The 24,768-nt window shown below is 40.5% G+C and overlaps 1 protein-coding gene across 3 annotated transcripts in view; it reads left to right on the top strand.

Annotated features, from left to right (window-relative positions):
• Positions 1–24,768, top strand: part of ahr1b (aryl hydrocarbon receptor 1b) — a 55,893-nt gene that overhangs the window by 5,515 nt on the left and 25,610 nt on the right. For all 3 annotated transcript variants that reach the window (XM_005919923.2, XM_005919925.3, XM_005919921.3), the window contains 2 exons: positions 12,753–12,868; positions 22,902–22,991. In XM_005919923.2, coding sequence (XP_005919985.1) covers positions 12,753–12,868; positions 22,902–22,991 — 206 coding nt within the window. The remainder of the gene's footprint in view (positions 1–12,752; positions 12,869–22,901; positions 22,992–24,768) is intronic.

Below are 24,768 nucleotides of genomic sequence, written 5' to 3'. Positions count from 1 at the left end.
TTTTTTGAGGACAAGAGCGGCGAGGTCTATCGCGATAGCTTAATTTCTCTATCGAGTAAAAGTTATATCGCGATACATATCGTTATCGTTCTATCGCCCAGCTCTACTTAGTACTAACTGACATCATTTAAACACCACAGCCTACCTGAGTATTGTACCACAGTGTACCATCTTCTGATGGCTGCTTCCAGCAAGATAACACACCATGTCACAAAGCTCAGATCATCTCAAACTGGTTTCTTTAACATGACAATGAGTTCACTGTACTCAAATGGGCTCCACAGTCACCAGATCTGAGTCCAGATAGCACCTTTGTGATGTGAAGCCAACAAATCTGCAACAACTGTGTGATGCTATCATGTCTATATAGACCCGACTGAGGAATGTTTCCAGCACCTTGTTGAAGTGATTTTCAAAAATGTAATTTGGCTTCTCTGGCAGCTTAAAACAATACAGCTAAGTTCTAACTTTTAGCTATTACCTTTAAAATTGTGACTTAAAAGCATCACTTTTGCCGTTTTAACCTCCTAGGACCTGGCATCCACATATGTGGCCATCACATTTTGGATTGACTAGATCAAAATACTAAATTTTGCTCCACAAGGGTCTGATATCCATTTACGAGGATATTATACTGCCTCTGTTTTATCAAAATTTAAAACAAATGTACAAATCGGGTTAAAAAAAATCCGGTGATTCCTTGTTTTTACATTCATCGGGTCCCAATATGCCCAATTATCAAAGAGAAATTTAAAATGCATGCCATGGAAGAGTTCAGGTCTTAGGAGGTTGAAGCTGTGCAGGAACTCTGTAGCAAGGACACAGAAACATATCCTGTTCTTGTTTAAGGAGTTTATATTTGGGTCCTCACAGAGAGTAACTTAGGAGCTGCCTGCAGTTAATAATTCAACCACGTTGAGCCTGAAGAGTTTATACAACAGAGCGAGGCTCAATGCTTGATTATGAAGGCAATGGTGTTTGTAAGGGTGTCAGTGATCGTGGTTGGTGGTGCTCTTTTTAACTTCAGTGGATATCATACATGGTTATGCTCAGGATATGTCAGCCCATTTCTACTGGAAATGCCTTTTGGTTAAACCTTCAGCAAGGAATTTGCATTTGCACTGTTACGTTTTTATATCACTGTAATGCACATAAAAAAACCAGCTGCTTGTTTAAGTGAAAATAAATGGATGGGGTTTTTTTGCACTGGTAAAGTTGTGGAGTTGTATTTTGTCTCGCATCAATTATATCGTCAGTTATATCGTTATCGCAAATTTTCAAATATATATCGTGATAAATATTTTTGGCCATATTGCTCTGCTCTAGAAGTAACTGTATAATTAATTGCCCAACATTGGTCATTATATACTGTATTTTGCAGACAGAGAGTTACAGACTCTCTCCCAGACCACAGACTCATACTCATAATACAAGTCAGAGCTTTATTTTTTTTTTTAAATAAAGTTGTGTTTTAAAAATTGAAGTTCATGTTATTTTTACTTCCAATAGTGTTAACATACTACGCAAGTCATGAACAAGATTTTTTAAAATTTTCATTGTAAGTGGGCTAAAGCACTTAATTAAAAGTAGTCTAACATAAATGTAAATGCTGTAATTTGATTATTTTAATAAACCATGTAACTTGGATGGATTCGATGCTGGCATGACCACACACGTCTAAAGGACCGCTCAGGGAGTTTGTGTTTGCTCAGACACATGAAAACTTAGAGGGAACATTGGTGGTGACCCTTGCGTCTGTGATTCAGACTCTGTTTAAGAAGTGCAAAAGTGCAGAAGGATCAGCTTTGTCGAGGAGTTAGCGGGCTTACAGGCATAGCAGATGGATTTTACTCTGTGTGTGTGTGTGCGTGCGCGCGTGGGTGTGTGTGTGTGAGGCAGCGCTGAATGTTTTCACAGATTATCCATTAAAAGCAGATTGTACATCTGTCCAAAAACAACAAACAGCCCTCAGAAATCTGCTCAGCCTGAAAAATCCTCCAGCGTCAGTCAGTGTGAGGGAGAACGCGACTTTGCCAGTTTATGCAAGATTATTTTGTGTGTTCATATAAACTGATATAAACTTAATCTAAGTAATGAGACTAACCAAAAAGGATTTACATATGGCCATCAGAGTACACAGACGTAGCTCCTAAAAATAATAACCTTTATTGCTTTATGCTTTATTTTCTGATTTAATTTCATTATTCATTCAACATATTCAGGATGCATTAAATCGTGTGTTGAACCATTAATAGTGGCTTTTTGTTTTCTCACAAATCTGTGTGTTGTAGACTTATTTTGGTTTTTAAAACCTGCATTTTTGTCCATTTTAGAGATATTTAGAGCAACATTTTAAAAGAGTAACGGCCACAAATGATAAATATAAAGCCACAAAGTGCTTGGATATCCTGGATAATTCTCTTTTCTCACACTTAGAATGAGCCAAATTTACAAAATAATCTTTTTTAGAGCATGACCCAAAATAGAGCGACTGACTGTAAAACAAGGAGTCTGTGTCCATAATTACTTTTAACTGTGAAGGAACCACTCGTCCCAAACTGCGCTGCAAATCCCAGATAACACAGGGAATGACTTGCAGCCTTCTTTAATTTTATCCTTTTTCATTATCACAGTCTTGCATAACAATAGTTTGACGATATGTTGTAGTTTGTGAGTTGTGTGTGTGTGTGTGTGTGTAGTTATTAGGGACGTGCATTATGACAAAAAAGACACAAAAGTGCTGTTTCAGCGTTTCATACATTCACACATTTCATCGTGGTCTTGCAAAACACACTGTTCACAGCAGGAGTATTCAATTAAAATTTAGGGAGGTCTAGTAAGAGAACATTTCCTCAAACAAAGCTCCAGAATGACGTAAATTTTACCTGCATTATGATTCAGTGCATATATATATTTTGAAGTAGCAGTTGTAAGTTGTAAATATAACAAATACAGATACAATTCAACAGTATTTCAGCCATTTTTGTTTATTACTAACTTTCACAGTGATCTGGGGGATATTCTGAATATAAAATAATAATAAAATTTTCTTTTCTTGTTTCAAGTAAAATGCATTTTTATTCACAAATGAGATGTCCAGATGAACAGAATCAACCTTTTGGGATTTACTTACCTGGATCATTGAGTATGCATCAAAACATTGGTTTGTAGTGTTAGCTAGTTATCAGATAAGTATGAGTTTGGATGATTTAGCTCACCTGATCCACTCTACACAGTGTATTGCTACGCCACTGTCTCCTGGGGAACTTGCTGAGTTATTAACTCTTCCACTCAAATCCTCTGTAGAGCTAAAAATGCACAACAGAAGCTTCAAAAACAGCCTGCAGAAGCATCTCCATACAAGTGCGTGAACCCTGAGTGACCCCCCTATCCTCATGCTGTAGCACAGCACAAACGCATTGTAGGTCAGCTCCCCATGCCTGTGGTCATGAGATGACCCTTACACCTGAGTTTCAGCCACACAATAATGTACGTCTAAGCAAACTGAGCACTACAGTTAACAGAGATGAGATGAAAGCCCCAGAGAATGAAAACACAGCGGGATAATCCACTCATGGATGCTTTACAGAGCCTTTGAAGAGGAAAGGGGGCAGCTGATTGAACAAAGCAGAATCTGCAGTGCTGTGATGTCACAAATTCACTCCTAGGGATGCATCAAGAAATCATCAACTGATTCCGATATGTGATATAAACAGTTTGGGTCACAGTCAATGTTCCTGACATTTTTCCAATTACCTTAGGTTTCATTCATATAACACCAGTTCACAACAGGAGATTGGTGAACCCTGCTCAACCTCTGAGAAACCCTGCCTCTGTAAGATGTTTCTTTTATACCCAGTCACGTTACTGCCCTGTTGATAGTTAGCTTAATTAGTTCCAAAATGTGCCTCCAGCTGTTTCTTTTTATGCCGCTTTCTTTGCCCGTCCTTTGTTGCCCATGTTCCAACTTCTTTGAGATGTATTGCTACTACAGAATTAAAAAAGGGCCAACATCATTCTTAGAATAGTCCATTTTTGGAGGTTTAACCATTAGATTTGTTACATTTGAGGGTAGGGCTGTTCGATATAACGATATATATTGGATGACAATATAAAAACGTCTATAGTTTCATTTTACGCTATCGTTTGTTTCGTGGTGTCGCAAAATAAACTGTTTACGGCAATATTTTTTCATCGTTATGACGGTCACTGTTGTTGCTATAGTAATGTCTTAAAGTTCTCTCTTTCTCTTATATTTTATATAACCACACTACGGATGGACAAGCGCCTGTTTTTATGCGTTGTCGTTAGCAACAACGACGGTAAAACCATCGCGTGTCCGCTTGTTTATTTTCCACCTTTCCACCAATAAAGCTTAAGATCCTGCTGAGACTTTTCAAAATAAACTGAATCACATGAAAGAGTATGCAGAGTATTTACGGATGAGAAGCCAAAAGAGCCGCCAGGTGCTAAAAAATAAACCTTAGACTCAAACGTTAGAACAGGCTTTTCCCCGCAGCACACTGTGTAATAAATACTCACAAAGAAAACGGCGGCCGTTACAACTTATGTCTAAAAATGTATCGTTTCATGCATCGGATAAAACACTCGACTCCAGGTACACGACGCCCAGCTAGAAACACTCCACGTAAGTCGAGCTGCCTGAGATTCACAGAATTTACAGAAAATGTTAAGTTTTTGTGATTTATATCGTTATCGGACGATAGATGTCTTATATCGGGATATGAGATTTTGGTCATATTGCACAGCCCTATTTGAGGGTTATAAAGTATGAAGATAATTCTTAATAAATAGTTTTACACCAAAGGGGGAAAGCTGTTGTGTGAAGCTTTTCCCCTTTGGATTCGGTTAGATCCAGACTTAAAGGCTTAAAAACATATATATACATTCACTGAATATACATAAAAAAGAAAAGAGTGCCATCACTTTATTAACTTTTCATCAGTGGATTTTACAACCTACTTTGTGCGCAGCTTATTGTGAAGTCTCCAGTACACCGATACCAACCAAAAATCTGTAAGCCCATCACAAACACTGAGAACATTTCAAGTGAACTTTCAACTCTCCCTTCAACCTCTGTGATTATGTCTTTGTGCATCAGATTTCATTCCGCCTCATGAAGCAGCAAATGAAGGGGAAGAAAATGTCACATCAGACTTCGATGCTGCGTTCATGACATCTGGCAAAACTCATGAACTTGAAAGACGCTTGTCAGCAAATTTACTATCAAAGAAGAAAATACAGCTGCTGCACTACACAGCTGTTTCATGTTGGTATGATTTTATTCATATTTATTCTCATCAAATTGTTCCACATTCACATCCATGCAGAGCTGTCCTTAAAGTAGGAGTATTTCCTTTGATTTTTACCTGCATTTTCTTAGGACACGAAACTGATGCAGGGGTCCTGCAGGTCATTAAGACAGGTGAAATTGAAATCAAGGACTTCAAGCAACCTTTTCAGGTTGTTTATTTATATGCGTGAACAGATTCACACCCCAATTGCGCAAGCTTCACACCAGGGGTGTCAAACTCAATTGCACAGGGGGCCAAAACTCAAGGCACACTTTAGGTCGCGGGCCAAACAAGATAAACATTTATTGAACACACTAAAACAATGTTTTTTAAACATAAATATGAATTAAAAACAGACAGGAATATTAGTCCAGATTAAATAAACTTAAAAAAATTAACTTTAACTTTAAATATTTTGCTCTTCATAAAAATATATCCTGTCAAAATTATGCAGGTTAGAAATATGAACATGCTGCCAAAAACCCCAGAAAAAATAAATGAAAGCATACACAAGGTTGGAGCCGCATGTAGACGGAGCTGGGGCGTTGCTTCAGGAATGGAACTAATAAACTGTGCGGGCCATTCAGTGTCGTACTTTTCCTTGAGTGTATCATTACACTGCAGCTCCATCTGAATCTGCACAGGTGCAGTTCAGCAAAGTGCGCCGACTTGGTTCAACATTACTTGGCAACAGGGAAAGTGAGGCAAGTTGCACTGGTGCATTTGTGACAGCTTCACTTGAAATGCCTTCACTGCATCATACATGCCATGTCCATGAACTGACAGATTTCCTTGCTGAGCTCAAAAACTCTATTGAGAATTTTTATCCCAACTCAGCTAACGGACCTCTGTATGATGAGGAATGTCGGCAAACTCTGAATCTATTTCCCACATAAAAGACTGAAATTGACGGTGATTTAAACTTTTAGCTCAGATAAAATGTACGGTTTGCGTTACGGTGATCATTACATGCTCCATTTTTAGGATTTTACCACACAGCCTTTCCTGGTGCGTGATGCAGTGATATGCTGTTAACTCACCGGTTCAGTTCTCCTCCTGCATCTTTACTCGCATCCTGCTGACTAGTCCGCTTTTTTCACCACACAACACCGGCGCTCCATCTGTTGTCAGTCCAACAAGTTTGTCCCAGGGCAATTTCACGTTGGTTATACTTTGACATACGTTTTAAAAAATATCTTTTCCTGTCGTTGTCCCCTGCATCGATTTGATGTCCAATATTTCCACTCCACGAATGAAGCGCGTTTTGTCTGGACACAAGACGTCGCACACCTTCATCATGCAGCTCTTCATAGTGGTACCGGGCTGATTTGGCTGTCTCCGCTGCTACAATAAAACTTGCTTTCACAACAGCTTCACTTTGTGATTTTGCTCTGGTGAAAAAAAGTCTGCTGAAATGTTAGATTCTTCTTTAGCTCTTCTACCTTCTGTAGTTTCTGCTCTGCATTTAGGTTTTTCAGCTTATCCTGATGTTTTGTCTCGTAGTGTTGTCTTAAATTAAATTCCTTAATTACAGCAACATTAGCTCCATAAATAAGACACACGGATTTACCAGCAATATCTGTAAACATATATTCAGTCACCCACCTGTGCTGAAAGGCTCTGTTTACAGAATCAACTTTTCTCTTCGCCATTGTGAGGGGCTAGCTTCGCAATAACAGAAGTTTGACTTGATTAACGCGGGAATGTTCCCAAGTAGCCTAGCGTTTGGCAAGGAAGCTGCAGCGCTGCGTTATGGGATCTGTTGTTTGTGTGTTATTAGCGCCTCATATCGCCGGGCCATGCATAACAATAATAATAAATCTATATAAAATGATCTCGCGGGACGGATGTAAATGTACGCTGGGCCAGATGTGGCCCGCGGGCCTTTAAGTCTGTCTTTAAGTAGTCTTCAGGAATAGTTCACCAGGCTTCTTGAAGGACATTCAAAGCTCTTCTTTGGATTTTTATGCCTTTTCTTCTTTTCTCTGCCAATCCATGACTGATAGTGTTCCACTTAGGGGTGGGCGGTATAAACGTTGTATAGTAAAAATGATATGAATTTGGCCAACGGTAGAGATTTTGACTATACCGCTCTACCGCGATAGCGCATGTTGATGATGTCATCAAGCTGCACCTGTTTTGGTCGAAAGTATCGCAGCGGCTGCAAGCAATATCCTCTGCAAATTATGCCGGGCGACAGTAATAGCGAAGAGACGAAGCACATTTTGGAATATGAGAAAAGGCAATAACTAACCTCATATTGTGGATGGATTACCTCAGTTCTTCTCCTGACTGAAGTTTGATCCGTTTACAACATCCTGCCATGCAATTGCATTTGTCCCTGACCACCAGAAACCCTCACGTTAACTTTTATCGAGTGGAAAAAGTTTGGCATTCATCCTCCAGCTTCACTGTGTTTATGTTATGCTAGCATAGCTGTGTCGCTAGCGATCATGTAGCACATCATTATATACCAGCTAGTCCAACTTCAGTAACCCTAAAAAAGTCACTGCTGTGTAGTTTTCTGTCTTCATTTATGTTGGAAATGATGGCAGAGCTGTACGTTTTAATTTTTCAGAAATCTCTCAGAACATGCTTTATCATGTTTAGGTGGAAACTAGCTAGCTAACTTTCTGCTAGCTTCTTTTTTTTTTTTTTTTTTTGGCCTGTCCCGTTTGGCTCTTTTGCCATCAGAATTGTTGTCTAAAGGCAAAGAAAGATAGCTAACTTTCTGCTAGCTTCTAACTCTGTTAAATTTAATAAATTCTGTTTTCATGGAAGCCTGGATTTTATTAAAGATAAAAAAAAGAATTTAGACTGTTTTCCAGATGGTATTGCATGTTCGATCAAAATCTAACAGTACTTTTCTGAGATCTCCAGCAACAGTGACTGAAATCCAGCTTAAACCATGACAGAGACTCCACCATGTTTTACAGATGGCTGTAGGCGCTCACTGTTGTACCTCTCTCCTGAACTTCTCTGTACATACTGATGAGAATACTAAGACCAGATCCATCACTCCATCAGACCTGTTTCCACTGATTTTCAGTCCAGTTCTTCTGTAATTTTTATACCTCAGCTTTTTCTCTCTGTTTCCCTTCCTTATGAATGGCCTCTTGACAGCCAGCCTTCCACTGAGACAATTTCTGATGAGGCTTCAGTGAACAGTAGATGATCAGCTGAAGGTCCAGATGGATCTCTTAGGTCCTGTGTCAGGTCTTTAATGGATTTGTTCCTGTTTCTTTAGGACATGACTTTCACATACTGTTTATCTGCTGCCGATAGGTCATGGTCACTGTTAAGTGGCTTAACACCAATGCTGAGTAACATTTTAATAATTTAAACTTTATAATAAAATAATAAAACTTGTTTATAAAATTTATAAAACTGGTGCTTCTGAATGTATGGAACAAGATCTGGTCTTTAGATTGCGACATTTGGGACGAGTGTAAAATTGATTTGGTTGCAGTTTTTAGAGAAGGTAGAGGTCCTTCATAAAAATTTAACACCCACACCCACAAACACATTGTAGTTTGCAGACAGTGCTCTCTGTTTTGCTTCTGTTGTCCCCAGGGAGGTGCTCTCCTCTGCACTCGTCTGAACCTTTGAAAAATTCATTTCCATCGCTCGCTCTGTGAACGTGGGCCTGCAGGAGGATGAGATTAGATGGGGTCACCATTTGCGTCGTCATCCCTCTGTTGTCAGCTGGTCGTCTTAGCTGCAGGTCGACCTCACAGTTGTTGTGTTTGCTTGTTGTTGAGTGCTGGACCTGGAAGCATGATTGCAACTTTGCCTGGATTAAAGTCAGAAACAAATCCACTGACTCTCAGATATTCAGGCTCACATACAGCTTTGTGAACTGATGCCGAAGCTCTGTGCAAGTCTTCTAACAAAGTTTTTCTGGATCAGGTGAAGGAGCTGATGTTCTGATGTCAATAGTAGACTGGTTTATAGCTTACTTTGACAGAAAGCTTTAAAAGTACTGTGTATTTGTCTGTCAGAGCTTAGACCTCCAAGCACATGATTGCTATCATTGAATAAGCATCCAAGAAGATGGTTGTATGTCCAAAAACCAGCTGTTAAGTCATCATAAATGGTAGAAATAAATTTAGTCATTTATCAATACACTTTAACGTGACAGGTCTTTACAACTGAAAACTATAGGCTGTATGTAAAAGATGGACATGGCCACTGTGATGTCACCCGTGGGATTCTTGAATTTTTAAGTTTCAGTGTTACCATTTTATGTCCTGGTTATTTTCTGCCTATAAAAATATCAGGGTTTTTTACTGAACTTTATCGATATTTTGTAAATATCCATGGAAATTAAAACACATGGAAAAACATCCATAAAACATAATGTGGAAAAATCCTTCATTTTCAAACAGTACTTGTTGTACTTTCGGTACTTTTAAAGATGAAAATAAAAGATTAAAACTAAATACAAATAAAAAGTAATTAGCTTGGTAAGCAGCTAAACCAAAACCAGTACCAGTGTGTGGAATTTGGTACTGTTTCCGGTGCTTTGCTTCATTTGAAATAGTAAATTCAAAGTTTTCTCAAACAAAATAAGTCCATACTTCTCTGTGTTTTATTATTTATTTACAACATTTTGCTGTCAGACGATGTAAATGATGTAAGCATCAGTCTCCTGGTGTTTGTGTACTAAAATATTAAATAGTAAAAGTTATAAGAACTAGTCCATTTACCATTTACCTGCTAACATTTCAGACATATTGTCCGACATAACATGTTTGTTTACCATAAATAGCATGCTGATAAGAAATGTCAGCGTAACCATCATAAAACTTATAGAACTGCTTATCCAGCTACCTTACTAGTACCTATAAGTGATTTTCTACTTTATTTTGAGATTTGTTTGTACAAGACTCATTCACACAGACATTCTTTGAAGGGCCTAGTGTTGCCTGCATCGAGTTTTTGTTCAGGTTTGAGTCATCACATGGTCTCACTTTTTCTTCTTCTAACCCAGATGTGCTTGGGTACCAAAATTGAATTTAGTGCAAATCGGTACTCAGTATTTTAGTTGGTACCGTAAAAGGTACAGAGTACTGCTTTCAACCCTACCGATACCTGATATTATTATAATAAAATACTACAATTTCACACAGTAAAATGCAACATTCTTGGGTATTTTTCTAGTTTAATAAACATTTTGCCACAGCAAGCCAAATTATTCATCAGATGAGTCAATGATTCGAGCGTTTATTGAACCTTCTGACGAGTTAAACAAAAAACATTAAATCTTAGCTTTCATCATATTTGCTACATAACTTATCTCTACAATTTTGAGGGAGTATTTATTGTTTAACAATGTAATGTGCAATTTATTTAGGTTTTGGGGGGGGGTATCACACTGATTATAAAGAAATCTTAAAATCTGTATGTATCAGTTATGACACACTAAGCACTAAAGGGATATACTCTTGACATGCCTGGTAGTATGAAACACTCTAATACAATGAGAAGAGTGGGGTAAAGCGGCTACAAAATGTTTTAGAGCCAATATTTAGCAGCACAAGTTGAACTAACTTGCTAACTGACTGAAAGGCATTGGAGCAGTAAAGTGAGTGTAGATGCTACTGTATAAACAGCAGAAACAAGCATTTACTCACTTATGACCCTTGTCTTTTGTAGTCTTGTTTGGAAACTGAGGTGCAGGTAGAGCCAAGTGGACATTGGAGGAACTGCACCCTGGGAGGTTGCTAGACCTTGCTTGAAACTGAATATATTTTGGGTTTTCGACAAAATAAGACATCCAAGGGCCTCTTCATGAACTCCCTCAGTTACTGATGTGTTACTATGATAATATCGCATTCCTGTTTACTGTAACGTTTCTGTGCACATACTGCTGTGTCTATTCGAGTGAAGACCTCTTGAGGAAACCTCTGTAAATTTTCATCAACCTCTGTTTGCAAACACATGTCGCTTCTCCTCCTCCTCATGGTTGCCTCGGGGTGTTTTTTGTCCAATGGCTCCAAGTCATGACGTCAGGGTCCAAAAACCCCCTTCCACCCTGTCTCGCTCTTAATAATTGATGGTCGACAGGCTTTATTTTGTGTCTGAGTCATCAGCAGACAAAGGTTTGGCTGCAGCTCACTAAGGAGTCACTGTTTGAATTAAAGGCCCAAAGCACAATGTTGTCATGCTAATTTAATCTAAGCAACTCTTTGCTGACAATACTAGAAGTATGTTAAAGGTTTAAAGTGGCTCCTATCCCTGTGAAGTGATTCTGGAAATATAACTCAGATAATAACCAGGAGGACCTCATTCAGCAGAGACTGCTGTTGTTTCCATCCAAAATCATAACTTTCTAATGGCTCTATGCCGAGGTTTGTGTTTGGTCATCATGCTGTGCATTACCACCGAGGGCTGGTCAACATAGCCACTCCATTCGTGATATTAAAGAGGTACGATGGAGCGTTATTAAATCCCGCGGGGCGTCTGGATCACGATCAGAAGAAACCGCTTGACCATCCCAACCTCCGGCCTCTATATTGTCAAAGACTTCCTCCTCTGTTAAGGTTTCCACTGGTGCTTCAGAAAAGCTCTTTGTTTCCTTCAGACTTGACCTGCTACAGATTTTCTCCTCAAGGGTGCGCACACACACACTCATAATACACCATCTTCCATGGTTGGTCTCAGGACTCTGCACAGGACTCTGCAGTTGTTACTACCAAGGGTGGCACAACTAGTTATTAGGTTTTCACCCAGGACCAGGTAAATTAGGATATCCTTTCCCCGAATAAATGAAATCATCATTTAAAAATTGCATTTGTATTCAGTCAGGTTATTTTTTGTCTAATATTAAAAATTTGTTGCAAAAACTAAGAAATCAGCCATCATTGCTTTGGTTTATTCTCTAGCTAAAATTAGGCAACATTCACATACCTCATATGTGTTTTTCACAACAGCAGTCCTGCCTCCTCCACCCTCTATAATGGCAGTTCCTTCATGTAAAGTTCACACACTATTTGCAGTTCTGAGAATGTCTTTGAAGCAGACATTTTCCTGCTCTGTGCTGCATCTGAGGAACTACAACTGTGTTATGACACACTAAGCACTATCCCAGCCTGATTCTCCCAAAATGATCCAAAGTTCATGTGTAAAAACAGTGTTGCTCTCTCCCTCTTCACACCTTCATTTAAGGTGTTACTCCCTCTATGCTGTGTCCTGAAATCCCCCTCTGTCACTCTCTGTCTCTTTCTGTAAAGCTGTTATTCCCACTGGCCTTCCTGTCAAAATATCTTAAAACAAAGCTTCTGAAAACCCTCCGGCTTCTCACTACGAGATGCAGCTGCAAAGGATAAATTCAAACGCAAAACATTTTTTTCCATTTTTGTTCCTGAATTACTCGGAGCTGGTTTACCCGGACCTTTGCTGGTCATCACTAACTTGTCCCCTTTGGTTCTGCAGTGGCATTGAAGAACCGGCTATCCAGTGGCACGAACAGGAGCAGTGATCACAACAATGCCAGCAAGACGACGGGAGCTACAGAGATCCAGATACCCGAGGGGGAGCTGCTTCTTCAGGTGGGTGAGAGCCAGACATGTTTTACCTGCTGACATCCATCTGTTTTATTGCACTTTGCTCCAATAAAGCCCAGTTCAGGTTGTGGTATTTTCTTGAGAACGTGAAGACAATAACTCCCAATTTTACCAGTCTTGTAATGTTATAGAATTCTTCCAAAAAAAAATCCAGAAGCCTGGATTGTTGGGTTTTTCTCTGTATGTATTATTGTAGGGTCTACAATATAAAGTGCCTTGAGGCGACTGTTGTTGTGATTTGGCGCTATATAAATAAAATTGAATTGAATTGAATTGAAACCTGCACTCAGACTTCAGGTTTAAGCCTGAGTTCTCAGGCACACTTCTGAAGCTGCAGACCTAACCTGCTCTAGAGAAGATTATTTTAAAGATAAGATATCAAAATAGACAAAGTAGCGTCACCATTCCCGGAAAACGCCTCAGACTTGGGTGCTCAGATGGCCTGAAGTTTTTAGAGATCATGTGAAGTTTATGTCTTTACAACATAGATTCTCCTTCATCGCGCAATTAAAAGCAAAACCAGTGTTATGGCCAACCTATCAGATGGAAAACAGCTGTTCCAAACTTTAGGAGCTACTGCCTAAAAGTTGGTCGCCTGTGGATATGAAATTTAAAGGTGTAGAACAGCTAAATAGCCCCAGTCACATGGAGTAAGTTCTCAGCAAATCAGCTACTTAAGCAGGAGCCATGCAGAGTTCACAATGAATTCAAAATTTCAGTGGAATCAAATAAAAGGAAGAAAGAAAAGCATGATTGATGATAAGGGAACTTTTAAGGGTCACTTTTAAGTTGAGCCAAACCCTCTTGTGGTAAAATCTACACCTAAATTTATTCATAACCTTATTGATTCAGTACCAATACCATCGTTGGTATTGATATTTGGATCAATCCGGCCAACCTCTAAAACCATCTAATAACTGTAGAAGAAACAGATGTGTTTCTCAACATGGTTTTTAAAGCTCGACTAGTCTTTTTCACCGGTGTCACTGCTAATTGTGTGCCTCTGAGGCTCTCAGTTTGTGGCTTTTTTCGCTGCATCATGCAGAGAGTGTCCACACTTGGTGGTTTATAAGGTCAGTGGAAACCTTGTGATGGAGGAGAGGCTGCTCTGCACAGCAGGACGCGGAGACAAATGGCTTGTTTTCCTTGACTTACAGCGGTGACATCTCCCCTTTGAATGTGCACTCGAGAGTTTCACTTTGCCACAGTGAGCTGTTGTTTAACCGAACATGACTTCCATCTCACACTTTTGCTGTTATTACTCCCTACACTTGGTAAAGTTATTTAAAAAATATATGTATATAAAAAATAGGGGGCTCAGGATACTTAAGGTGAACACAGACACTGAAAATTAATAATACTGCTCCATAACATCAACTTACCTCAGTGTTTCGGGAAAATTCGTAAATATTTCCAGGTGCAAAGGTTCCTTCACTTCCCAAAAGTAAACAAACACTCAGACACCACTAATAGCTAAAAATGGTCCAGGTATTTTTACCTCCAATAAAATGGTCAGTGTTAAAGTTTGACCAGAAGATTAACATCCAGACATCAATGAAAGAGAAGACGTACGAGATAGAACTTAGCACTAAAACAAAACACAGCATTTCTATAATGTTGGGTGTAAACAAAGACAGAAAACTAAATGACAGCGACTTTTGGAAAGTTAGTGAAGTTGGGCTAGTTTATATATAGTAGTGTGCTAGCTGGTGGCTAGCTACAGTGCTATGGTTAGGCTAACACAAGCACATTACCACAGGAAAGATGGAGGATGAGGGTTAAATTATTCTCAATAAAGGCTTTTGTTGAATGGCAGAATGGGCAGAGACAAATGCCCATTGCCACTATTGGGCGGGAAGAAGATGCCGAAAACAAACCGACCCGGTTAAATAAACACTGACTCACTGCACTGTCTTCTGGTCAAATTTGGTATTGCACGACAGCACAGTCCAGGCCTAGTGTGACTTGAACAGGATATCTTGTCAACACAACAAAGGATATAAAGTCATAGAAGTTGTTTCTTTACAATCTCTTTATAGATTTAGTTCATTTTGGGAAGTTTTACACTATTTTAAATAATTAATGATAAAATTAAAATACAGGAAAACATGTCTGGATGCTTTCAGTCATCCAGATCCTGGTGGTCTAAAGTGCTGGAGTCGAAGGCACCTGGACTTCGTTAAGTTTTAAAGATGTTTCTTTTTAGTTGACGTGACATGTGCGCGTTGCATTGTAGGTACGAGCGGCAGCAAAATCAAAACACTGCATCAAGCGCTAGCATTTCCAGCACCGGTAACCATTCATTCTGCTGTTTTAATCCCTACTTGCATTTTATTTGCTCCCAAAACAATCGTGGGGCGATCGTGGCTCAAGAGTTGGGAGTTCGCCTTGTAATCGGAAGGTTGCCCGTTCGAGCCCCAGCTTGGACAGTTTCGGTTGTTGTGTCCTTGGGCAAGACACTTCACCCGTTGCCTACTGGTGGTGGTCAGAGGGCCCGGTGGCACCAGTGTCCGGCAGCCTCGCTCTGTCAGTGCATCCCAGGGTGGCTGTGGCTACAATGTAGCTTGCCATCACCAGTGTGTGAATGTGTTTGTGAATGGGTGGATGACTGGATATGTAAAGCGCTTTGGGGTCCTTAGGGACTAGTAAAGCGCTATATAAATACAGGCCATTTACCATTTACCAAAACAGTTATGTACAAAACGAAGGAGAACACGGCAGGTCTGTACAAAGACAGACTTGACGAAAGGCAAAAAAAAGGTACGAGGAAAAAAATCAAAGGAGTGAAAAGGTTAGACCCATACGAGCAGTGGCGTCAGCCACAGCATTAAAATCCACTAAAATCGGAGCGGAGCAAAGAAAACCCGGCGGCGTCCCCAGACGTCCTGTCTGTCTCTTTGCTCCGGAGTACTGGAAGAGAGAGGGGGCAGTAACAGTCATTGTTCTTTCCAGTGAAAGAGATTTGTTGTAGCACGGTGTGGCTCGGGACTTACCCCGCAATCCAGGCCATCCATCGCCTCTTCGGGACTTCAGAAACATGACTTGAACATATTTCTTCCACGAAGGAATCCGATAAAAAACGATCTCTTTACCCGTCGGCTTCCCATGGCTATCATGCAGCCTGCTATGGCAGTTAATAATACAACAGCTTCTTGCCATTCTTTGTGTCTGTTTATCTCTGTGTGACTGTTGTCTTGTAATAGCCCGTGCACGCTAGCCTCTTTTACCTACGATCCTTTGTGGTTGTATCCCGGAAATAAGGTCACATTTTCGAACTCAATTCCCTATCCCAAGGACTGTCGCCTTGACGGGGGCCCAGACACTCTAGGACATGTCAGGGGATGTTTGTGAGTTGTTGCCCCACCCTGTAATCCCATGAATCATTAAGGTTACTGAGATTGAGGTGTGAATGTTAGTTAAATGGTCTTTTTTGGACTCTCAGGACTGTGTTACAGGTGGCTGATAGCTGGCTGATAGTTGTGGACTATAACCTGTGGTCATTCCAGATGACTTCCTGTACTCTTTCCTCAAACCATCCACTTTCTTGTTCCAAAAAGCGTTATTCCGAGTGTTTGTCATAGTGACAATCCTGCTTTATGATCGCAAACACTAAACTGTTGTTAGACACTTGTTAGTCCATCATGCCTGTCTTTTTGAATGCTAAAACAATTGATAAGATTATTGCAGAGAAGAGATTAAATGCACATTTAGCTGTTTTTCCTAATCCAAAGACATTTGATTGACTTCTCATTTATTGCATGCCAATCTTGACCATCCGGGACGGTGCCGCCTTATAAACCTATGAACTGTATTACAGTACCTTTATGTGGCTCCATAGAGTTGTGGTTAACATATTCACCTAAAAAGATAATCAGTTTTAGAGCAGGAGGAGACACAAATTACTGTGAGAGCTGTGTAATTCCATCTGTTGTGGCGATTCTTTGCAAATAAGCAACTGAAAGGTGTTTAATGGTAAATACAGTAGTAGTAGGTGTAGGGGTGGGCGGTATAAATGGTATACGGTAGAAACGATATGAATTTGGCCAACGGTAGAGATTTTGACTATACCGCATGTTGATGATGTCATCAAGCTGTGCCTGTTTTGGTCGAAAGCATTGCAGCGGCTGCAAGCAATATCATCTGGAAATTATGCCGGGCAACAGTAATAGCAAAGAGATGAAGTACGTTTTGAAATATGAGGAAAGCCAAAAACTGAGCTTCTTCCACTTCCGTACCATTGATTCATTAATGTCAAATTCTCTCGCAGCTGCTCTATTCCCTTGTTGTTGCAGTTATTAATGACTAACCTCGTATTGTGGATGGATTATCTCAGTTGTTCTCCTGACTGAAGTTTGATCCATTTACAGCATCCTGCCATGCGATTTGTCCCTAACCATCAGGAACCTTGCGTTAACTTTTATCGAGTGGAAAAAAGTTTGGCATTCATCCTCCAGCTTCACTGCGTTAATGTTATGCTAACATAGCTGTGTCGCTAGCGATCACATAGCACATCATTATATACCAGCTAGTCCAACTTCAGCAACTCTATAAAAGTCACTGCTGTGTAGTTTTCTGTCTTCATTTATGTTGGAAGTGATGGCAGAGCTGTACGTTTAAATTTTTCAGAAATCTCTCAGTCAGAACATGCTTTATGATGTTTGGGTGGAAACTAGCAAGCTAACTTCCTGCTAGCTTCTAAATTCTGTTTTCACGGATAAATTCTGTTTTCACGGAAGCCTGATGTTAAACTTGATTGTTACACCTGGTAAAGCAGGACGCTGATCATTTTATTGGTGGTGGTCAGAGGGCCCGGTGGCACCAGTGTCCGGCAGCCTCGCCTCTGTCAGTGCGCCCCAGGGCAGCTGTGGCTACAATGTGGCTTGCCATCGCCAGTGTGTGAATGTGTGTGTGAATGGGTGAATGACTGAATGTAGTGTAAAGCGCTTTGGGGTCCTATGGACTAGAAAAGCGCTATACAAATGCAGGCCATTTACCATTTTACTTTTTGCCATGGGTGTACCGGTACGTCTAACTTTAAAAAGTTAGGCGTACCGGCACAAAAGTTACGCGCACACAAATTTTATAATAATTTATATAATATAATGTGTTTTTCTGGATACACTGTGCTTTTTCAGCATTCAAAGATTGATGACACCGTGTCAGAGCACGGCTATGAATTTCAGAAGGATCAGGCCTTAACTACGAAAAGTTAGCAATAGTTCTTTTCCTATTACAGCTACATCCACTTCTGTCGTGCCTAGGCTGCTCACTAGGGCTGGGTATCATCACTGATTTCTATAATCCATTCGATTCCGTTTCAAAGTCCATTCATTCAACTTAGCCTCAGACAGTCAGAAATATTATAATTCTGATCATTTATCAGTACTGACTTCATCAGAATTGTGAACATCACAGCAGATGCCTTTGTGTGAAAGTAACTGAGAATAAAACACAGAAAAACATGAAGGAGATTTTCCTGGTCTGGCTTTTTATAGCAGATAACCTTAAAAATATTCTACAATGTTCTGCATATAAAGTTTAAATTTCTTCAGTATTGAACAACAGAAAAAATCAGGCTTTCTTGTCCGAGGTCATTTAAGTGAAAAAAGAAAAAGACAGCAGCCGACAGCGCTGTAAACAACGGTAGACTGGTGGGTAATAAGCGAATGAATAATACAGAAAACAGAGATTGGAGACGGGAAACTGTTCTTGAAGTACAGAGAGAGATAGAGAGAGAGCTAGCTGTGCATGAAGTGTGATTTTAATAGTCGTGGAAGCAAAACAGCAAAATTCATGACGACATTGATCAAATGTGAAGCGCAGTTTGCTGCTTCTTTTGCTGCTGGCTCGGTGAATTTTGGTTGGAGAGACAAAACCTGCAGCTCAGAATCAGCGCAAAAAGACGTAATCACAGCGCGGACCGGACGCATCAGAACGCTAAGCTCCGACAGCGTGTCCGTCTACGGGCCGTCGGGTGAGAAAGCCGAGAAAGACAAAGCTGATTCTGATGCGTCGGTCCGTTCTGTGTTTACGTCTTTGTGTGGAGTCCGTGTACCTGCTCTCATTTGCTGTTTGGTTGTTGTTGAAATGGTTTTGTGAGCTTTAATCTGAGAATCTGGCGTTTCTGGCAAAACACAGTTATATTTAAAAGTCGATTCAGGATTTAATGAATTGATATCGCTTTATTCAAGCTACTCACCTCCCACTTCCACCTGCACTTTCAACTGGACCACGGCCAATCAGAGAGGTCCCGCCCCTTACTATCTCTGATTGGTTTAGTCCACGATAGGGGCATAATGTGTTCTGTTGTTGACCACAGGGAAGGTTGCAGATTTTTTTTTTTTTTTTGCTACCCGAACATTTGGTCGCACAGGTGCAACCAAATATTTTTTTTTAGTCGCACCACTGAAAAATGTGGTCGCATTTGCGACCAAATTGGTCGCATTCTAGAGCCCTGTTACCGCACATGCTTCAAATTTAACCGCGATATGGATTTTAGGCCATATCGGCCAGCCCTTGGTAGGTGTCATCATGGCTCTTCTTTCCATTTTGTTTGTTTCATTTTCCAGTCGATTAAAGGATGATGTGAAACATAAACCTTCTTCTGCTAGCAAGTTGCTAGCAAGTTCGGCAATGTAGTCCACACATTATATAACAGGACATACCTGAAATGTACCTCTTCAGTGTCAGCAAAACTTTTGATTCAGCAAAACAGCCGAAACTAGACTTCAAGAAAAGACAATGTTTGGAGGTCATTCTGGTAGATGGCTGACATTTTTATTCAGTGTCTTTGGTACTGGTATATAGCCCATAGAGGGCGCTCAGAATAAAAGTCTGAATTGACCAGTTATAAAATGCAGATAATTTTAGAGACAGACTTTAACACAGAGTTCACCGACCTCAATCTGTTTATTGATAAATGCATTGATCCCAAGGGCTCGGTGAGCAGCAGCAATGAAGAGGAAGGCTGAACCTTCCTGTCTTCAACTGCTCTCTTTTACAGACAGCAGTCCATGAATTATACAGATCCGGTGAGGGCATCTATTATTGAAGTGAAGACGAACAAAGTGTGTTGGTGGAAATAAACTAAAAGCATTTAAAGTATTCTTGGATGTTTCACAGTATAGCCCTGAATCTAACACACACACAGCCCAGTGCTGATTGTGTGTGCGGGAGCAGAGATAAAGAGGACTGACAGCCGACTCAGAGCACTCTGCACAGAACAGGAAGAGGAGAGGGTCGGATTAGACAAGGCGAAGCTTTAAATTCGTCTTTGAGGCTGGAGTAGACACACACACATACACAGTTCTCCTCTGTTTTGTTGGCACTGCTTGCTGCCACTGGGTTGTCGTCTTTCAGGGAACGCACAAACATTTATAACACGAACACACATGCAAACACACTCGGTCTCAGTCTCTGGAGACAGAGCCCGACCTGCAGACAGAAGAAGCTACTGTAAATATTTATACACAGAACATGTGTGCCACTCCACTGTGTACTATGCGTGTGTGTGTGTTTGCACACTTTGCACAGATACAGATTTTATTCTGTTTAATATTTTAACATCTGTTTTTTTAACAGGTGTATTCTCCTCATTTCTCCTCATTCACAGCTCAAAATGATCCTTATTATTCGGAGCCTTTCAGTTCCTTTTCTGAAGCGAGCTTTTTTAGCTCCTCCCCTTTAAGCAAGTTTTCTTCTGATTGGCTGTCCCTCACAACCCATTTGACACAACCCATTTGGCCCATTTGAACAGCAGGTGCATGGGACTTCTGTACCTGAGATGACGATATTAGGGATATCATATTAGGGACATGATCAAAAGTGGGTCAACGACCTTCTTGACTCCCACCAGGCCTCAGATACCTGATTAAAGAAGTCCAGTCACTTTTCTTTCCAAGCTCCTTAGATCACCATGACCTGGATGACTGAGAACCTCCACAGCCAGTAAGGAAATCTGCTCCCTATGACATCATAAAGAACCAAGATTAGAAAAACTAGGGGAGACTGAGGGTTTAGAGCATTCTGAATCCCGAGTTTTTTGTCTTAGGGGGATTATTTGTGCATATACTGACCTCATCATTTGAATTCTGAGCAGCTCTGGAACATGTGATACATGACAGAAAATAAGTAAAAACTGTACATCCATATGATAAAAGTGAATAGTTAAAACTACACTTACTGGTTTCCCACACTTAAGCTGGACTCAGGTTTGTAATCCAATTATGTTTGGCAGCTGCTGTACTATTATTATTATTATTATTATTATTATTATTATTATTATTATTATTTATTACTTGTGGGAAATATCTTTGCTCTTAGTTTGAAAGGGGAATTTTTACACATTCCTGGTAAAAATTGCAGCCGTCCCTCTTTATCTGTCGCTAATATACCTGCAGCTGATCGTTGTGAGTCTAAACTGTAGACCAGTGCATTTATTTTAAACCTGTAGTTAGCAATACATTCACAGTTTTTATAATACAATGTAATGTATTCTACAAATGTAGAATACATTTTTTAAAAGGATTAGGGCACTCGGTAGTTGTAAAAATGACAAGGGGGCAGTATAATTAAAAGGACAGTCTTTAAAGCAAAAATAATGATCAACTGTGAGCTGATTACAGTGATTACAGGGAAGCAGAACTGACAGTTGGGTGGATGAAGGTTTTATTAGAAGAAATCAGAGTTTGGGTTGCTGGCAGCCCCCTCCTCAAGTGAGACCCCCCACTTCCCACTTCCCACAGTGTGAATTATTCAGCAGCTGAGAGACCCTGTCTCGTTCCGGGCCTGATGCTAATGCATTTTTGACATCTTGCAATGGATTTTCAAAGAGGTTTCAAAAGCAAACATTGAGTTTTGGCCCAGCAGCAGTGATCCGAGTCTTAGAAACCCGGGGACGTCTGCTGCATGCGTGTCCGTTCATATAAAGACTTTGCGTCTACGGAGGTCGCAAGCATCTTGGTCCTCATCGGAGAGGTGCGGGCGGATGCTGGCAGCATGCCGCTGTGACTCTCAGCAGCGTCGGGACACCGTGTCATCACCTCCTCACGGTGCCCTGGGGCTCTGAGGAGGGAGAGGAGGAGCAATGATGGAGGTGTTAGTCATTCAGTAGTGACCTCCTTCTCCTACAACCTCCTCCTCCGCCACATGACTTCTCTTTGAACTGACATCCTCTCCTCTCCAGCCTCTCTCTAGGCCCCGGGGAGAAGTCTCATCCCTGCTTGTTTCCTCTCTGCTCGCTCTTGTTTTGCAGCCTTTACTCTTCTTGGTCCTCTATGAACTAATCAGAGCTGGAGTTTGAGATTCAGAAGTCTTAATTTGCTCTGTCTTTTACCTCCAGCTAAATGACATTGTAAATGTAATTTATGAAATTTCTAGAAAGCAGTTTTTCTGCTGAGATTACTCCATATAATTACAGAACAAAAGGGAGGTCGTTCTTAGTCTCAGAGTGCAAAATGAAGCAGTTTTGTAAAAGCTATTGGAGTGTCTCAGTTCCACACACGGTGTCCTTGGGCGATGGTGGGTTAGGCCATGAGTGAGACGAGTGTGGGACTCTCAGGTAATCTTTTTTACACTAAGGGTAGCACATGTGAAGGCGAAAGATTTAAATAAGCTGCAGTGTCTGTACCTAAAACTGCCTTTCTTCTAGTGGCCACTAGAGGCTGCCTACAAAAGTGACTCTGTCGCATTTAAAATGTCCAACTTTGAACTCTGTGGATAGACTGCACTACATGGTAGCTGTATGGAGTCGGGGTGGTGGGGTTGTTGTTTGTAACTCATTCATATATTTAGTTATACTGTTGAACACTGTTGGCTGAGATCATGTTGGAATATCAGATGCTGGATGAAAGTTGTTTTTTACAATATTTTTCGGTGGCTTCATAAGAATGTCAGCATCTTGAGTATGTTAAACTTATCCAAAACTTACCTCGCTGACCCATTCCTGTTTTATCAGGTCACATCACAAACGTGATCACCATCAGTGAGATGATACAATCGTCAGGTTTTCTCTCCACAGGCCCTTAACGGCTTCGTTCTGGTGGTCACGGCTGAGGGGATCATCTTCTTCTGCTCTCACACCATCCAGGATTACCTCGGCTTCCATCAGGTAACGAATTTCTACAACTGATGATTAAACCGAGGTCAGACTTTGGATTACATGATGTTGTTATGGTTACAGCAAGAAGACAGAGTGTTGTATCTCCTTGTTTCTAGCTAATGGTATCAGTCAACAAATCTGTTAACTCTTAAGAATGTGATGGCAAAGTACAAAAAAGTATACCTCAAGAGGTTTGTATGTCTTTATTTTGCTTTTTATGTGGATGCTGGGTTTATCAGCATTGTATACAAAGATACTACAGAACCTTATAAAACACATCCTCAAATTCAAAAAACTGAATTTTATTTATCAAAGCACAGATTTGAAGAATGAACCATTTGGAGCTTCGACTCAGATAAAGGTACACAGCAAAGCAGAATCCCTGCAAGAAGTAGGACAGGCCCTGGAGTGAAGATGCTGGAGTTTGGTGGAAATTTGGACGAGGATCTGAGTGACCCTTGTTGTCCACTCGTTTGGTCATTCCTGCTCTTTTTGCCTTTGGGTATTTTCTTGAGATGAAGTAGATTGCGAGAGCAGCAAGAGGATTGAAGGAAGCGCACATATGGAACGGGAGGTTTAATCCAATTGGCTTCACGACGAGGCGACACTGCGTCCAGTCTAATCTCATTCTGGACAACGCGATTATCAAATTACCCAAAGTCTTTCTATCTGCGTCTAAATCTGGCCTGCAGGTTTAGATATTCACACAGTGTATGTGAGCATACTGTAAACAAACACACACGGATCGGGGTGTGAACGTGACCTTTCACCCCTCACTTCCCCATCCACCTGAGGCCCGTCACTTTGCATTTACCAAACAAGCTCAAATCCGGGGTGAAGCTGCCGTTCCTGCTCACGTGCAGTGTTTGGAAACAAGCCAACGTAGGGTGACACCCAGGAGACCCCAATCGCACGATTAAGCAACACAGCTGAGGGACACGAGGAGGATTTGTTTTCCTACATAACATGCACAACACAATGTGACAGGATACCATTGGGCTTAATAAAACCAGCGACACAAGTTATGAAGGAGTGCAGACAATTGAGGTTTAATTAGCAGAGAGAATGAAATATCTCGCTCCAGGGCCTGCCAAAGTTAACCCCCATGTGCTCAGGAGCAGTCTTAGGTTCAGGTTACTTTATTTGTACTTATAAGTAGATTTGGGTCACAGACGGTGAGTCATCAACAGATAAGCATGATACAACATAATAGAGAAGTAAATCCATACCCCATCCTGTGAGATATAAAACCACAAAGCTACAGGACTGTGCTCCCACGTCCTGAAGGAAGAAATCGAAGCTCACTTCACAGAGGGTGTTAGACAAGTTTCTGCTCTTATAAAATAAAAGCAAAATAAAAAGAGGATCCTCTGACTTATCAGATAGAATCAGTCCTGGGGTTTTTATCATGTGTTTGTGAAGTTTTGTTTTGTTTTTTGTTTTTTAAATTTTGGTTTCTAATTTTGTTCTGGTGCTGTTAATATTCTTGTGCCTGATCTCCTCACTGTTTGTTTCTACTTTCTTTTTATCAGTTTAACCCCTGGTACTGGTTCCCTATTTTGTCTCTAGTTTAAATCACTTTAGGTTGATTAGCTCTTGTTTAGTTGTGTCAAATTGTATATCCGATCTTATCTGGATGTATAGTTATTTGCTGTTTTATTTTGGTAATCTCTCGACTCATGTGCCCTGTATTGAGTTTAACTTCCTTTGTTTCATACCCGACCGGTTTTCCCCGGGCTTCGTTCCCCTGTGTGTTTATTGTCCGAGTCTCCACTTGACCTTTGTT

This window comes from Haplochromis burtoni, unplaced genomic scaffold (assembly GCF_018398535.1).
Source record: "Haplochromis burtoni strain Fernald_Lab_line unplaced genomic scaffold, NCSU_Asbu1 Contig_39, whole genome shotgun sequence".
Lineage (NCBI taxonomy): Eukaryota > Metazoa > Chordata > Actinopteri > Cichliformes > Cichlidae > Haplochromis > Haplochromis burtoni.
Note: the sequence above shows the minus strand (reverse complement) of the source record. Positions and strands in the feature narration are given on the sequence as shown.